Source organism: Telopea speciosissima, chromosome 10 (genome assembly GCF_018873765.1).
Source record: "Telopea speciosissima isolate NSW1024214 ecotype Mountain lineage chromosome 10, Tspe_v1, whole genome shotgun sequence".
NCBI lineage: Eukaryota > Viridiplantae > Streptophyta > Magnoliopsida > Proteales > Proteaceae > Telopea > Telopea speciosissima.
The window spans coordinates 54987881-55005449 of NC_057925.1; the positions used below are offsets into that span (position 1 = coordinate 54987881).

At 38.5% G+C, this 17569-nt stretch overlaps 2 protein-coding genes across 6 annotated transcripts; both read right to left on the bottom strand.

The window, feature by feature from the left end:
* Positions 1–5655: 5655 nt before the first annotated feature.
* On the bottom strand, positions 5656–7657 carry LOC122642678 (FCS-Like Zinc finger 1-like). Of its 2 annotated transcripts, none has more exons than XM_043836228.1 (2): positions 7176–7657; positions 5656–6008 (listed from the first exon to the last, which is right to left on the bottom strand). In XM_043836228.1, exons 1-2 carry the CDS (start codon positions 7505–7507, stop codon positions 5852–5854), a joined length of 489 nt encoding a protein of 162 aa, XP_043692163.1. In that variant the 5' UTR covers positions 7508–7657; the 3' UTR covers positions 5656–5851. The 2 variants fall into 2 exon arrangements, with proteins under 2 accessions (XP_043692163.1, XP_043692162.1); XM_043836227.1 differs by having other exon boundaries at positions 5656–6029; positions 7176–7652.
* Positions 7658–11816: 4159 nt separating this feature from the next.
* On the bottom strand, positions 11817–16641 carry LOC122642677 (thioredoxin-like protein HCF164, chloroplastic). 4 transcript variants are annotated; one of them, XR_006330079.1, is made up of 5 exons: positions 16374–16641; positions 14558–14776; positions 13950–14053; positions 13328–13666; positions 11817–11879 (listed from the first exon to the last, which is right to left on the bottom strand). XR_006330079.1 is itself a non-coding variant. In XM_043836225.1 (5 exons), exons 1-4 carry the CDS (start codon positions 16548–16550, stop codon positions 13384–13386), a joined length of 783 nt encoding a protein of 260 aa, XP_043692160.1. In that variant the 5' UTR covers positions 16551–16641; the 3' UTR covers positions 13155–13253; positions 13355–13383. The 4 variants fall into 4 exon arrangements, 2 of the variants coding, with proteins under 2 accessions (XP_043692160.1, XP_043692159.1); XM_043836225.1 differs by lacking the exon at positions 11817–11879 and adding an exon at positions 13155–13253 and having other exon boundaries at positions 13355–13666; XR_006330078.1 differs by lacking the exon at positions 11817–11879 and adding an exon at positions 13161–13247.
* Between the last annotated feature and the right edge of the window lie 928 nt (positions 16642–17569).

The window sequence follows — 17569 nt, forward strand, 5'->3', positions numbered from 1 at the left end:
TGTCCCTGGAAAGAGAGAGAGAGAGAGAATTAGATCCACAAAGGCACAGAGGGAGGAGGGTCTTTGGGCCAAACATAGAGACCTTTCTCTAAACTCAATATTAATTCTTTCCAGTTATAAACACACAATTAGTAGTACTTTTAGGGGTCATAAATTAATGGAAAAAAGATCTCTATTTGGTGGTGTTTCTTACCTTCGCAAAGTGTACCGTGAGATGATGACGACTCTGCCCCCTGAGTAGATACCCAGGCGTGCTCACCCATTGATCCAGACGCTTATATAGTAACCATGCGACCAAGTAGAGATCTCTAGCTTGCCCTAAATTAATAAAACAAGTCATTCATTATTGAAGAAGATAGGTAGAAAGAGTAATAACCGAAGTATATCTAACACTACTTCTCCCCCCCCCCCCCCCATGTTCAAGCGTTGATCAACCCAATAGAACAGTGGTAGTACTACTGTACCCTAGACTATCATATAATATTCAAATTCAAACTGGGCCTTGTCCTTTTGGCAAATGTACAGAGCGAATCTCATTAACTACCCTATTCAGATTTATAATTTTTTTGGTTGGGTGGTACGGCTACCTCCTAGCTGTCTATAGCAGATCTCCATGCTCCAAAGTTTCAATTTCTTCTCCCTTCTCTAACTTACATTCTGTCTCTTAAATTGTATCCTTGCAATCCTCCAAACCCCTAAATGAATAATTATCACCTTCAATTCGCAGGCATTGTTCAATTTCTCCAATCCCTCTAATAAAGGGGAGTAGACGCCACCTTGGATAGTGTTTTCGGATAAAGAGTAGGATGATCATTTCTACCTCCATGTGAGGAATTGAAGGCATTGCAGGTTTAACAGTTCAATACTCCCTCCCTCCCCCCCCCCCACACCCCAAAAAATAAGGAAGAAGAATTTAGAGCTGTACATTGGTGGATGCTTGAAAAGGATTGGATTGGGATTTGGGGGTGGGTGACGACACATCCTTATTCTTCTGGGCTATTCATGTATGGTCAATCATAGGTTTTATTGTAAGGGAGGATTGGGCATTAAAGTGTATTTAGGTTTGTGATTTGCCTGTGTTGGGAAGGTGTACTTTGCTGCTACCTTTACTTTGCCTTGGGGCCTTTTACCTTGCTTCTTAAACAAGGCGTCAGAACTCAGAAGCAGAACGAGCTATGATCGAATTAAAACCACAAAACAGAATTCTATATCTCTCTCTCTCTCTCTCTTTTTCCCAATTTACAAGGTTGGCGTAGGCAAAAGGACAAGGTGACGAATGAATTCAGATCTACCCCTCGTGGCTGGAGTAGAGATCTCTTCCATTGTTTGGTCAACCCCTCGGATTTATCACTGCACTGCACTGCACCTCACCCCCTCGACTTGAATTCTTCTCTGCTTTCTCCTCTTATTACTTCCAAATTCCAACCCAATAATCAAATTTCTTACGTCATGAGATTTCAATGATTTAAAGATCGATCTCTGTCTCTCTCTCTCTCTCTCTCTCTCTCTCTTGGGGATGATGGGATCATATGAGTAAAGCTTGACACTTACACTACTTTTTAAGTATGAACACCAGAAATCTGAACGAACACCTCAAGAGAGGGAATGGCTATTTTTGGAATGTACGTTAGTTTGGTCTCCTCTTAATAATTCTTCTCTCTTACACCATTAAGCATTCCCTTTCCTCCAAGAAACCCATTATTCAATTTGTAGACTCTCTGAAACTCAATCTAAGTGATCAGCTGGTGACATGACTAGCCAGGAAATGATTTATAGGACATTGAGACATTGTCTATTTAATACTGTTGGTTGGGCCCAAACCACATAGGACAGCCCAGCCCATAAAATAGGGGAAAGGCAAGAATTGACAGAACCCAACTTCCCAGCTGCACTAAACTCTTATGTGAAACAAAGTATGACTTTGAATGACTAGCTTAGGACTAATATGACTCTAGGAAAAGTGGTAAAGAAAGACATGAATCGCTTAGGACTAATAACAAGTATGACTTTGAATAGAGTTGATTGGAGAAAGAAGATCCATGTAGCCGGCAACGTTTCGAAAGGAATAGTTGGAGTTCATCTCAGCTAAACATCTAAAATAAGGGATGTATAGGCCTGCTTCTCGGCTCAGAGTTCTGTTCGCTTCTATCCCTACTGATTTGGGACATGGAAACCTCTGATAGTGCCTTGCTACCATCGTAGTACAACCGGGAGCTCACCTACTTCAGTGCTCAAGCCTTGCGAATCGCGACTCGGTAGAGTAGGCCCGTTTCCGTTGAGGGTTTTCGATAGGGATTTCCTAAATTCATTTATATTTTATATCTATACAATAAAAAAGGATTAGCTCCTAGACGAACTAGGAAACTATCTTAGCTTAAGTAATGATACAATGAGAAGAAGATAACTTGGGGCAAAGTTGCATTGGTCGAAGAATCATGATCACAAGAACCATCTAACTTCCAACAATCTGGGCAATAGACTCTCTGCGTATTGAAAACTTCCAGTGTTTTCATATTTCCCCATCAGGTTGAGGGTTGAAACAATAGAGAAGGAAGCAAATAGAGAATTCCTCACATGAAAAGAGAAAATAGACCAGAATAATGGAACCCAACAATAGATGGGCCATGGTTGTACCTATTTGAGGCTTAAGTAATAAACACCGAATTGGATTACCTGGCTTTCACAAAAAAAACCCACACCCTTAAAGGCAAGTGGCAACCAACTAAAAACAAATCCAGGAATAAAGGTCGGTCTAATAAAAGTTAAAGCTAAGGAGAAGCAATTCTGAAATAAATTAGAAACCAAATATACACTACAGATTTTGCTCCAATAAAGGGTGATATGCTGTCCATACTTCCATCTTAAATAAAATAATGTCTTGGGCTCTAAGCACATCTATAATTTCTTTGAAGTATGTCAGTAATAAAGTGATATCTGGATGGAAATTATTTATCACCACGATACATAAAATCTCATTAGAAAATGCAAAGATTTCAGAAAAGATTATTACTCCTACCACTCAAAACTTCTTATTGATACCTGTAGAATTTGAACTTAAAGAAAGATCTACGAATAGAACCTGGAAACTTTGTTTGATATCAATACAGTTATTTGTCTTCATGTAACAAAATCATAGACTCATAATGCAAAACTTAACTTTACTGCCATACGGTAGCACAAAACCGTGATTTCCATTGAGAGAGTTGCATAACAGTGGGGACCTATATAAGATCCAAAAGTCATCTTGGACTCTACCTCATAAAATCTGTAATGTGCAGTAATGCAGCTATGAATACAGGAATCCACGAGTGCTTCGTGAACCATATTGATATAGAATGACATCATTTATGATCTATGAGTTGCAACAGTAGGTTATCTTCCTGTTTGCCCTCTGGCTGTACTGAAGTTTGTTGTCTACTAAATGTGGGGCAATTGCAAGTATTCACATGAGTATCGCTATATGGATCTAAATTATATGTGGATCTAAACAGAAATATCATGAAATCCTAAATTCATGGTTTTTCCCCATCTTCCAGTTTCAATTATCACATTTCTGGCCTCGTAAATTCTGTGATAATATTTGAAGGCATCAAGTTGAAGTGATAAAAGACAACATGAAGGGCAAAAGAACTTGGATCAAAGTGGTGAGAAAAGACATTAGTCCTAAACAGAAGATATCATCCTAAACAGAATAGAATGGGGTAGCAGGATTCAGGTACCTGATCCCAAGCATTTGGGATAATGTTTAGCTAAATTGACAGCATAGCTGGTTGTTTCCCAATTTCGGCAAATCAGAAGAAGGAAGCATAATGTCTTCAGTTTCTACCTTATATGTGCATCAACAGACAAGTTGTGTTCCATGCCTAGATATCAGTTATCTGCTTAATGGAGGACCTTATACATTGAAAACACTGCAAAGGGCTAAGCATCAGAACATCAGCCACCATAATATTTTTGACATTTCCTTTCACATGATAAGGGAGTCCTATAGTTTAAAATTCAGATGGTTCAAGACATGCAATAAAAATCATTAATGGAGGTGCCCCAGTAAGCATATTGATACAGGTTGGAAAAGGTTCTGAATAACAACATGCAACCCCAACCCCAACCCTCCCACCCCTTCAAAAGGAAAAACGAAATAACCAAAAAGAAAATAATTGAATCAAGCTGGGTGAGGAATGGTTAAGATTTGGAGAACTGCATGATGATGGCAGCAATGATGCTGACTTGGGAGGAGAGAGTCATTTCTCCACTATGTAAAAAACAATGACAAAAAAATATATATATATGGTAGAAAACAACTAAAAAATATTGACTAAACATCTGTCAAAATAGTTTATTTAAGGTTATAAGTTGATATGCATATGCCTCTGCTTCAACATGTGATGTTCAACTGCACATGTGTGCTCACAAATAATTATAATGACATCCATGGATGCAGAACAAAAGAGATGGTAGATAGATATCAATATATCATTACCTGAAAAGAGCAGATCTTTTTTTTTTTTTTTTTCTTTTTTTTTTTGGGGGGGGGGGGGAGGTGGTGGTATTGGGGATGGGGAGAGGGAAGTCCAGGTACTCCATGTATATCATAAATAATATCCAATAACACTTCATCAATAGCGGTATTTTGAAATGATTATGATTTTGATATATACAAGTGAGTGATTAATACTTGAAAGAATACACCCCATCATTCTGGTTCTGAATTTATATTTGGAATCATGGAATAAAGATACAAAGTCTCATCATTTACATTGTAATCTTATCATTAGCTGTTGCCTGACAGACTGCCAAGGCATTCATGTGAATAGTAATAAATAGTTACTAGAATGAAAATTATTTTGTTTCAAGAAATTTATAAGATACTCTAGGAACTATTCACTGAAATGCAGAATGGAAGATGAAAATGTAGATGATGGTCTGCGGAAAATGAAAACCATTGATGCAATGATGTAGAAAACTGGAGCACAGTTACCACCAATCAAACAAAGTTCAAACAGAGAGGATAAGTATAACTGAAAGGAAGAATCAAAGCATTCGAAACAAGTTTCTATAAGTAAAATGCTTTTTATGCTAGTTCAACAAATCTCCAAGGCTCAACATAATAGAGGAGTCATGGGGTCACCACTCCCCAGGGAACTACAATCTGCAGATGTATTTATCAATGACCAATTCAATCTTTTTGCCTAACAGGGAGTGAAGCCAAATCTGTTGTATAAATGAACTGTGAAGAACATAGTTGTCAATGCATCTCCTAGGCATCCAGGCTCTTTCTTGGGTCCAAGGCGAGTATGCCTTGTGTATACTTCACGAGTTAATGTTGATTTATAATTTTTTTTTATTATGAATATGCTTTTATTATATCCTATGCATTGTTTATTATATGTTGGTTTTCTCATATCAGGTCATTACTACCATAATTATATCATATTACATTTATATTGCTTCTATGTTGCATGTAAGCATAATTATATAACATTAGCATTGTTATATAGTCATATACTGCACACTCAGGACCTGTCACCTAGGTGCCCTCTCTAATGCATTGGGTCTCCTAGTCGCCGTGACAACTATGGTGAAGGATATTTAACAAAACATCTTTAAAGATAACATTTTTTTTTTTGGGGGGGGGGGGGGGATGGGGGGAGCGAATGCACAGCTTCAACACTATTAAGTAGAAATATCAGATTATAATGGGAATGTCCAATTCTAAACAGCAAGTTGATTTGTACAAGACCAATTTACATGTCGGGGTTGAGAAATAGAAGTGAACAATGCTTCTTCCATGAAAACCTGACAGCTGTGCACTGTTCCATCTAGTAGATAAAACTTTCTGTTGAATATGCAACTAAGAAACCATATCCTTCTCAATTTGAGGCTTTTGACCACCATAACAGCCCTTCAAGTTCTGCTCCCAATGTCTCAAAACTGCATTTTCTGTTGAATCTCCAGCAGATTTCTCTATTCCTTTGTCTAAAGCAATTTGTTGATCTCGACATTGGCAGCTGCAAAATGCACGCAAGTAACTGCAAAATCAAGCGTTAATATTAATATGTGAAAGCCTCAACAATGTAGCTAACTGGAGTAGCCAAAAATAATAATAATAACTGAGTTACTGTAACTTCCTTTTATAAGGACTCCAACTGAAGTGCATTTAACTGAACAATTAGATGACCCATAAAGTGCAAAACATTGAGATCATAATTTCAAACAATGTTTATCCACCACTGAAAGTTAGAAGGGAACCCAGAAAAAGAACAAGCAACTTAAATGACTTCGTCTTATGTCTGATGTCCAGGAACTTAAAGAAAACAAAAAAAAAAAACAAAAAAAAAATTTAATAGATGAGGAATGGTTATATGTTTGTAAACATGCGAGATCAGGGAAAAATAGGCTCACCAGCAAAACAATTGATGTATCATGGATAGTAAATCAAAAAATTTTGTTGTTTGTTGCTGCTTTCCATATGGAAGAATACAGAGAAGTGTACATTACGTAAATAATTTAAAATCATTCTTCCATAAAATTTGGTATAAAACATGGAGCTTTCTTTACCATCATTTTTCCCCTTTTTGGTTGAACTTTCTTAAGTTGTTCATGCGGAGCTTATGCTGGAATCAGGAGGCGATAGGATGGTAAACGTAATTGTCCACATCTCTGAGGAATTGTAAACAGGGGACTCCTTTGGAGTCTGTGAACTAGACAAATCCCACAATTAAAATTTAACTCAGAGTCTGAAAATTTTCACATGAAAATTTAGGGGGCTTGGTAAAGAAAACTAAATCAAGGGAGAAATCTCTCATTTGATGAGAGGAAGAACAAATACAATAAACAGAGGTAGCCCCCGGTAGGCATATTGACCTCGCAGAAAATTAACAATAAAATTAGACAGGCTATTCAGATTACATTGGGAAGAAGGGGGAGGGGGAAGAGAAAACAAGTACTTTCATCTACAGCTCCTTAGCGAACCAAAAAAAAAAAAAAGTAAAATTTTTTTTGGGTGAATAAAAAAAAAAAAGAGTAAAATTCCATTTGAACAAACCAGAAAATTCACCACCACTAGACGAGCTCGAAACTACAGATTGATTAATCAAAAGTCTTATATTTCTAATGGAAAAAATAACACCAGATTACCTAAAAAAGAAAGCACAAGAAATAACAGAAAACGCTACCTGTACATGAAAACTTCATCTCTCTCGCCAATCTTCTTCTTGCAGAGATAGCATGCCTCAAGAAACCTGCCAACCTTGGCATCAACGCAAGATTCAGGATCCTCCGAGCTCGACTCCCGAACAGGCGATGCAATCGTCAGAATCTTTTGGCAAGATTTCTCTGGTTTCACATATGACGGCTTCGAGAACTTCTGAACCGGTCTTTTAACGGCAGACGGAGCTGGATTGTTTTCCCAAATAGCTGTCGGAGCATCAATCGGCCTCACTTGGCTGAACAAACCGGTCTCTCCCAAGCTCGAAGATCTTGCAATGCGAGATCGTTTAACCGGCATTGTGATGAAGTTACAGCAACAATGGAAACTTGCGAAAGAAGAAAAAGCTACTACGAGTAGAAGAGGAGTCCACAGACAAGTGATGCTAGGTCAGAGAATCAGAGCTAGGGTTTCCGAAGAAATCTCGAGCGAGAGAGAAGGGATGAGAGGAAGGAAAATCCAAAACTCTTTCGATTGCAGGGACATAATAAGAGTTTGAAGTGCTTGCAACTAGTAGCGAAGAGAGTTAGAGGCAGTTAAGGACAGTTTTAATTTTCCCTCCGCCTTAGCCAACAAATGTAAACTTATGTGGTCCCTACTCCGAGGTGGATTGGACACGTGAGACCGTTTCCGATATCTGGTTTCGCATCGAACGGCCAAAAAGTGGCAGTTGGGTGGGCCCCATGCGTTTGTTACAATTTTATAACCTGTTCAATCATCAATGCACCCGATTAGCCGGTTGGCCGTTACGTTTTTTGTTCCGAGTCTATGACAAGACAACAAATGCATTTCGGGAAACGCCGTTCCAATTTTACGCCGCTCCAATGCTAATAGCGTGACACGTGGACTAAAATGCAAAAATAGGAAAATCTGATCCACCACACTTGAGTGGATGAAAATCCAATTGGCACTAATTTTAAGTAACCTAGTCCTACAAGTTAAATTGTGAGTAGGGGAAACAAGATGTTTAGAATGTTTAATAATAGATACATGTAGCAAAAGGGTAAAAGAAATTTAGAACCTATAACAAAAAAGAAGGGGGAGTGCAGGGGTCACACGCACACAACAACCACCGAGAGCTCATGCTGGTATCTTGGGGGTGGGATTTTTGCCTTTACGGGAGTAGGGTAGTTATTCGTCCTCATTGTGTCTGGGCATGGACTGTGCCCAACTACACACAACATTTTCTCAAAAAAGAAAATAAAATAACTTCCACGGCCATGAGTATTCATCAGAATTCGTCAACCAATTCTGAATTTCCACTGATTTATTCCAGATACCTAATTTCCTGCATCCCAATAAAAGTGCTTCTTCGTGTGCATTTCCTGCATTTCCAAAATTCATAGATGCTGCAATAAATTGATGATTAGAAATAAGTAAAGCTCCCCAACCTCCATTCATGGTTTTTGGGTCAAAACTTCCATCATGTATCAAGCTCAATGAAGAAGGAAGGATTGGGAGGTATAGATTGTGATGGGGTGGTGGAGGTGAGTTGTAGATGGTTCTCAAAATTACAAATTGGTGATAGCTTAAGATCTTCTTCCCACCTAGATATGAAATTCATAATCAAGAGAGGGTTGGGGTGTTCATTACAGAATACATTACAGAATACAACTTTGTTCCTTCCATTCCAAATGAAACACATTCTGATTGCAAAGATACAAAGGATTTGGTAGGAGAGATTTATTGTGAATAAAGCTGGAGCGGAATCCAAGCCCTCCAACAGTCCAACCCATATAGGGTGGCAGCTTTTGGACCAAGAAATATGTCAAAACCCTTTTTTGTTGCGTATCATTCCCCTCCTAAAAGATGAGTTAATTGAATCACGAATAGAACATACCAAATTTTGGGAATAAAAAGCAGGGCACATTTAATAAGTTGAGTGGGAATTAAGGACTGATTTGATAAGAATTGTTCTTCCTCTTTGAGAGATGTCACATTTCCAATCAACCAGTTTGCCACGAACACGAAGAAGTAGGTTGTTTAGAGTTAACTTTTGGGGAAGAGAAGTGTACCCAAATATTTTGTTTTTGAAATCATTTTTGAGACACCAAGAAGGGAGCAAATAGAGTTTTGAGTGGCAATAGATGTGCATTGGAACTGAAAAAAAAATCCCACTTTGCCAAAAAAAAATCGTATCATCCAAAGCGGAGATGAGTGATTTTTCGGGGGTGAATGTGCAACTTTTATCCCACACAAAAGATTAAGATCTTGATAAGATTGAAGTAATCGAGAGAGGCACTCCATAACAATAATAAAAATATAGGGGCTGATAGGGTAACCCTGTCAAATTCTGCGAGATGGCTCGATTACATTGAAGCAGCTCCCTTTAAATTTAATCGAGTAACAACATGTAAATTAACTTGGAGATCATGCTACACCAATGTTGATCAAAGCCTAAGAATTCAAATAAGGCTCGAACAAACCCCCATTTAACTCTATCATAGGCTTTAGATATATCTATCTTAAGAGCTAGATAACCCATTTTCTCACTTTTGTCTTTCTGTAAGAAATGAAAGATTTCGTGGGCAATGATTATGTTATCAATTATCTGACGCCCTTTGACAAATGTAGATTGGAATGGAGAGATGATTTGGGGTAGGAAATGTTTAAGTTTATTAGCCAACAATTGCCAGTATTTTATAAGAAATGTTACACAAGCTAATAGGCCTGAAATCCTCCCTATAACATGAATCTTTTTTAGGGAAGAGAGGCAGATGGGTGGTTCACACCAAAGGGAAGGTGAGTGTTTAGAAAAAATCCTAAACAAATTGGGTAATGTCAGGTTTGATGATATCCTAGCAATGGTGATAGAATGGTAGATATCCCAATGATCCCTATGTATTGGGCTGCGTGTCTAAGCACTGTGGACCGTCGGATGTGCACTACACACCCTGTCACACTACAGAGGAGTCCCATCCATAGAATTATGGGTTCAAAAAGACATTCAACGAAAGAGGGATCAAGCGGTTGTAAAGCGGTATAGACATTATGAAAGTGAGAAGCAGATAAGAGGGCACTCCCAAGGGGAACTGGAATTTTTTTCTTGTACGGTTCCCCGACCGATCGGTCCTAGTTCCTCTCACAAGAGGAGGGTGGACCCCACGGCGGACTGTCGGTCAGTGCCCGGTGGGTCCCACCCCTCTTGTGAGAGGAACTAGGGAACCGCACTGGTCAAGAATTGTAGACGATAATTGTCCGGGGGAAACGTGACTAAATGGCCATTTGGTTTTCCATTAGCAGAGATACGACGAACTCTCAGATTGCCATGGAATGATAGAAATAGGTATACCGGTCCCCATAAAAAATGTATAGATGCATAGATTTTTGTTACCAAAAAATTTCTTCGACATCTAGTTGCATCTTGAGGGTATCCTCCGTTTTAACAAGAAGACAATGGTTGTCCTCTAAAGGATTGCTGGATTCAGAAATTGGTAGCTGAGAAGAAGTTGATTTTTTAGCCCATTCAGATATTCTTTCACACAATTTGATGGTTTCCTCTTATTATGCCAAGTGAACCAAGAGCCAATTAGGTGAATTTCTACTAAGATATGAGCCATAATTGAGTTAAGACGAACAACAGCAGGATGGGATGAGGAGAATATGAAGGTCTGGTGTAGATAATTTTGTTTCACAAAGAAAAGGAAATCATGATTATATTTTACAAAGATGTGCTTCAGAGCTCTACAAGTAACTTTTGAATGAATACCACCTACATTCCAACTAATGATTTTCATGCTTGAAAGAAGTGGGTTTTCATGGAGTAAAGCTCAGTTACTAAATTTAACAAGAATGACAGAGATACTCAAGTAACTAAAACCGGAAAGGAAGTAGATAAAGATTGAGAGAAAAATGATACCGAGGAAGAGCGATTCTGGGCATCTCTGCGATCCGCTTCATGACCATCATCTTCACCAATTCAAACAGATCATTTTTTATGGGAAGACTTAAGCTCACAAACCCAAGATATCCAGTTCACAACCCTTGTCAGACTTAAGCTCACAAACCCAGGATTTGACCAATTTAAGGATGTTAGAAGAGAACTGTTTGATAATATCCAGTTCAGCCACATCTTCTTTGCCCTCTAACCCTTCGATAACTTCATCTCTCTTGCGTTTCTTGGGGTTTGAGGTGTGGGCCTTGTTGTCTTGCTTACCCATCCTGGAATTTGTTGGGTGACATGTATAAGGCGATGTGGCTTTTGATGCAGAAGATTGCAAATTTGAAGCCATCGAATCAGAAGAAGTCTTCAAAGAGCTATCCGCTGTCAAACCCCTCCTCTGTTTTTCTTCCTCCTACATTAAGTTGTAAATCCTTTTTGGTAAAAAAAATAGATTGAGTTTTCTGTCAGTAATATATTTTAGTCCACTGCTGGGACTCACGTTTTCCCAAGGAAGGAAGAGAGACTAGGGTGCTGCTTCATTGCATTGCATTGCATTGCATTGCATCGCATCGAATTGCATGTTTCGACATAAGGAACAACCAACGTGAACTGAGGAATTGTTTCGTATCTTCCCTGCAACCAGGATTATGATGTAGTCTTGCTATAATTGCTAGTTCCTGAGTATCTTGCATGCCTGCTCTGCAGATCTGCAAACCTTTTTAATTAGACTATCAATCTCAAGCCATCCTAATAACTTGCTCCACTGCCCTTCTGCTTCTTCTGTTGAACCTGTCACTCATATACATAGAAGAAAGTACAATCAAATGACAAGATTGGTGCTCACCCAGCTTCTTTTGTTTGTTCTATGATGCTCCTTTCAGTTCTAATAAGCGCATAACTTGGAGTTAGATGAATATATGAAATCTCCCAAGTTCCCACTTGGAGCCTTTCAGGATAGTCTGCTTAGTTGGCTTCCTTTTGCTTTCTTCTCCCCTTGATTTCATTGTGTTCTGGTTCTTTTCACAAAAAAGAAAAAGCAACAACAATGCATGCGTTCTAGCATATGGCGAAAGTAAACGAGATGCTTCTCATGACAGGCATCTAGAGGGACTTGGCCCTTCAGAGAACTTTTGTGAATTTTTTTTTGCTTTGGGGGGAGGAGGTGTCTCTGCTCAAGGGAAAGAGGCAAAAGATATAACCAACTCATCAAAACATTAAACAGCAAACTAAATCAACCGGTTTTCTTTAGGAGAAGATTTAATCCCAAAACTGATAAATGTCACTTGCACAGGAGTTCATAATTCACATTAACTTAAACCCCCTCCCCCCCAACACACACACACACACACACCACAAAAAAAATTGATAGCAAAGACACCCTTGTGTGTTAATATGTAACTGAAGCTTTAAATGGAAAAGAACAGAACCTGCATATAGAATAATGGATTGAGACCTAAACTTTCACACGTATTACACAGAAAGACAAATCTGTATATTTTTCTTTCACATGATAGAATAACGGATTGAGACCTAAACTTCCACACGTATTACACAGCAAGACAAATCTGTATATTTTTCTTTTACATGATAGAAAGTCTCCCGTGTCCTGACACAATGAGATATGTTTCCTGCCTACGTCTCATGATGGACAAGATCCAGCAACTTCTTGAATGGATCAGAAATTCAGATATCAATAGGCCATCATAACCATTAATTCAACAACAGAAATGCATAATGGCTTATGTAACAAAGTATAAAGCTAAAACACCAGCATCGAGAATGAGAAAGAAAGAGAAGAAGAAGAAGAGATGGAGAGAAGGAGAAGAGACTGATACTGTCTCCCTCATAAGGGTTGTATTTATAATCTGAAATTACAATGGAAAGGGGAACTCCTATTCAGATTAGGAATTCCTAATCATGATAGGATTCCAAGTTACAATAACAATAAAACTAAGACTAACAATTCAAAGTAAAATTAGGACTAACAACTAGGACTCATAACTCAAATTAGAGCTAGGAGATTATAATCCTAAAATCACTGTTCACGTGAACAGTACTTCAACAGCTTAAATAGATCCTGGTTTATCTTATGTTGGCCAGCCCATCAATGACAAAATTGTCAAATACCGGAACCTTTCCCACAAAAGGAAACTCTGGCTGCACAGTAAAAAGTGTTTCTTTAGGAACTTTAGAAGCATGCTTATGCAAATGAATAGAACAGAAAGATGGGATCATACCCTGTATAAATATTCATGATGCCAATGAGGGTAATACTACCAACTGGGCGTAACATCTAACCATGGCTTCTAGGATCAGCAACTTGGTGCACCTTCCTTGCCTCAGCACTGGAGTATGGTCCCACAACCCGAGCATGAGGTATTGAAGCTTCTCCCCGTGCGAGGGCATCCACATTCTCATTCAAATACTGTCTTGGAAGCCTCCCCACAACGTTCCCCTCCTCATTCCCATCTCTGTCCAGAAATGCGAAATGTGGGATACCCTCAACACCAAACTCATCAAGCTCCTGCTCCCACTTTGTGTTGTCAACGTTCAACATAACAAAATTCACACGGCCCCTGGATATGATCATCACATTGAATTAACATTCCTTGGAAAATCCTTCGGAACACAGAATCAGTTCATAATATCAGCTTTAAGAAAAACTAACTTGTCCAACATATGACCTGATATTAAAAAGAAAAGGAGAAAGATAATTTCCCAATACTCTTTCTAAGGCATCAATAGTAAGAGTCATTGTTTCTTGACAGGACAACCATTCAGAAACCACATATCAGTAATATTTGATTCACTGACAAGTAAATGTTATTGAAAAAATATACTGGGTTTAAAGCATATTACTTGTACTGCTGCTCAACTTTATAGACATCTGGAGCAAGTTCTCTACATACTTCACACCAATCTGCATAGAACTCTACAACGGTGGGCCTCCCATTTGATAGAGCCTTGAGAAAAAGCCAAAACAAAAGGCAGTTTTATCAGAGAATGAGAGTACAAACATGCAACAGTGCAATCGTGATGCAAACATGTTTAATTCAGACTCCTCATAGGTCAATGTACCTTGCAAAGATACAATGCTCAACGTGATTGACGATATTAACAAGTTTTGAACGACAAATCAAAAGGCTTAAATGCTATTGGATGATGAGACAAATTCTTTAATTGCCTGATTGGAAAGTGATGGGAAAATTTCTACCTCATGAGCTGTCACAAAGTAGAAGAATATGGTCTAAGCCTCTGCACCTCCATCCCAGACCACAACCATACACTAAACCAATAGTGCAAGAAAACGAATAACCATATATCAGGGTCTGAATATCTCTCTCTTTTTTTTTTCTTTTTGGGCGGGGAGTGGGAGTGGGGGAAGATATGATCATTTTCAGGATCTGAATGATTAAAATTAGAGCCTTCCCAACCCCTTTGAGGAAGTATAATGTGGATTTACTGACCTCTTCATAGGGTATGGCTGCCACCGATAAGTCCTTCAAGGAAACACCAAAATCAAGCCTGGTTGACAAGAAAAGCCCCACAGCTACAATTGTAGAAGCCAAAGCTATCTGTCTGTTGAAATTTTTGTTTGGAACTTCAGAGAATCCAGCACTCTGGGAAGACGAGGCAGCTTGGCTGTCATTATTCTTGACTGAATCAGGTTCAACAGGCAGCTCTTCCTGTACCAATAAAACAGAGCCATTGAACCTAAAAATATCACAAAGTGCACTCTCTTTATTGGAAGGGAACATGACTTTAATAAAACAAGATAAGAAAGAAAAGGAGAAGAAAAAAGGAACCTCATCCTATCAGCCAATACATGTTTAGAGATTCAAAATCCTAGTTGATATGAGAGAACATCAGATTACTGCCCACGTCCAGCCAACACATTCAATATTTTGGCATTCAGGTCCAAAAATATCGACAATGCTAAACTCTCTATGGCATCATGGGATTAAAGGAAAAAATACCAAAACTAGACCTAAGATAGAGCGTTTCTGCACCGAAATACTATCCTAAGTGTGACTAATTGTACTTCGACCAATTGTTCAAACTGACCCATCCAATTAAACTATAAATGCTATTAAAGAAAACAAAGAAGAGACAATCAAAAGACACAGAACCATAAAACAGAGTTTCTATGAATCTACTCAAATACCAACAGGAAGGTCTAAAAGATCCAAAGGAACCTTCTAAGCTTTCTAGCATATTAGTTCATGGAAGACTCCATAAAATCATCCTCAGTATTTATGGAATTGTTATGAACTGAAACACAAAAGATTAATCTTAGAAGGGAACTTGTGTGGTACTTTTAGCAAGCATGCTCTCTCTATCTTCTGTTTTATCATCTCCCTATTAGTAAGGTCCTAAGTGAAAAGACAATTGCAAAACACTTCCACAGGTAGGTTGATGAAACTTGGGATACCTAGACTCTGCTTAAATGACACAGATCCATGCCGAACTTCACACAACATGGCTATGAGTCTGGGATGTCAGATTCTCATTCCCGTTTGTGATTTGAGTTTTTACGAATTAGATACATACCCATTATTTGGTGATGGAAGAACATAAATTATGAACTGAGGTTATCCAAAAAAATATTAAGGTTAAAAGTCAAGCCTTGAAGTGATGCAATGCTTAACCAGTTACTCTCATGTACCTTTGTCACTGTACAAATTGTAGATTTTATTATCACATATGAACCCAGATAACAACAGGAAAAAGGATGGATGAAACAACAATATTGATCTCACTGTGGCTGTCAAATCAGTAAGTTTAATTTAATTTTCAACCCCCCTTCAAAAAAAAATAAGAACTTTAAGAGGTCTCCACTGCCCAGTATCCAATCTGCAGCATTTCAGTGGGTAAGACAGCGAGGTGGCCTTACACTTAACAGTCGTTGCTGAGAGACTAACAAAACCCAGATACAGAAGTCCACAAAAAGAAGTAATTGATCCCAGAAAATTTCCATGGGTGAAACAACTATAGAAAACCAAAGCTCCATAATTTGGGATAGCCATGAACAGCCTAATTTCATAGACTTCAAAAATCAATTTATAGATCCCCTATTGCTACCTAAAGTCATGGAACATAGAATATATTATCCTCTGTGAAACAAATCAATTGGCCCAAAACATAATACTAATTTATTTGATTAAATAAAAACCCATTCTGATGTCAATTCTAGAAATAGAAATAGAGGATTAATATGCAGAGAAGGTAGCTAGTGGGGAGAGGATGAAGATTAAACATTAATAATGGAAAAAAAAGACTAACCGACTTCTGAGTTTCAGATGGGTCTGGCTTCGTCATACAAGCTAACCTTCGAGAGGCGTTATTTCTGCCCAGAGATCGAAGAGAGGTTGGGGAGAGAACCGATGATTGGGAAAGTTGAAGAGATGGGCACAATCGCAATGTGTAAAGGCCGATGAAGTCGGAGGCTAAACGCGCCATGGCCTTTCCCTTCGTTCTGTTTTTTCTTATGAACGTACAGAAAATATAAGCTTTGCGGTGAATTAACCGCCGAGCAGTAGTTAAGGATTGAGAACTGAGCTCTGTTTACAGAAGTTATTTTGTTGTTATTCCTTCTGTGTGTGTCACAGTTGCGTGTCACAGTTGCAGATAAGACCTTCCAATTTCCTAGTTTCAGTTCCGGGGTGAGTTGACTCTCCGAGCCGGAAGACGATTTTGCAAAAAGACGGGTGAGTTGCCAACTCCAACAGACGGATCAATTGAAGGGTGTCAATTTGGGTCCGAACCGGAAACGGGAAACGGAACCATCCCAAAACCAATCCACTAGAATCCGGAGTCGATCCAAATTCCATCTCATTGTTTGGAATTGTTTTTGAGTAGAGATGTAAACAGATCGAATACTTACTAAATACGAATTGGAAGTGATCGGATCCAAATATTTTTTATGACCGAATACAAATATCAGATGCGAATAGAATTTGGATTTTGAACTATCCGTTTACATTCTTGACTTGTGTAACAGTTGGATTAAAAGTCAAAAGATTCAAAATTTCTTTTGTACTTCTTGTTTCCATTTTTTTTGAACTTTTTGTTTCTCTCACGGCGCATTGAATGTAGCTTTTGGACCCCTTCTGTAATCACTTAGGAGTGCTGTCTAGAGTGATTAGTGGATTGTTTTATCTTAGAGGTGTAATTGCACGTCAACCCGATTTACACTAATAAGGGACGATTAAAGATCTTAAGGAGAGTGTCTTGTTGATATGACTCAATCCAAATTCCTACCTTTATCTGCAACGAACTGCCGCTCACTAGTAAGTGTGTGTTATTTATTATTTACATTATTGCCTCTATAGCATTGCTTTCTTTATATCCTTCCTAGTCTTTTATAACTAACCCACCTTCCTCCCTCCCCCCGCGTCAAATACGATTGTGTCTCAATCCATGTCTCTCAATTGTCGTAGTCTCATGATTCTCATTTCTTCATTCCTTAAAACTTGTTA

Coding starts and splice junctions, on each gene's coding strand:
- LOC122642678 (XM_043836227.1), bottom strand. CDS start 7,507: ATGCCGGTTAAACGATCTCGCATTGCAAGATCTTCGAGCTTGGGAGAG. Junction 6,030..7,175: donor GATGAAGTTTTCATGTACAG/GTAGCGTTTTCT, acceptor TTGATTTTGCAG/TTACTTGCGTGCATTTTGCA.
- LOC122642677 (XM_043836225.1), bottom strand. CDS start 16,550: ATGGCGCGTTTAGCCTCCGACTTCATCGGCCTTTACACATTGCGATTG. Junction 14,054..14,557: donor CAGCCATACCCTATGAAGAG/GTCAGTAAATCC, acceptor CTTTTTCTCAAG/GCTCTATCAAATGGGAGGCC. Junction 13,667..13,949: donor AAAGTTGAGCAGCAGTACAA/GTAATATGCTTT, acceptor GATCATATCCAG/GGGCCGTGTGAATTTTGTTA.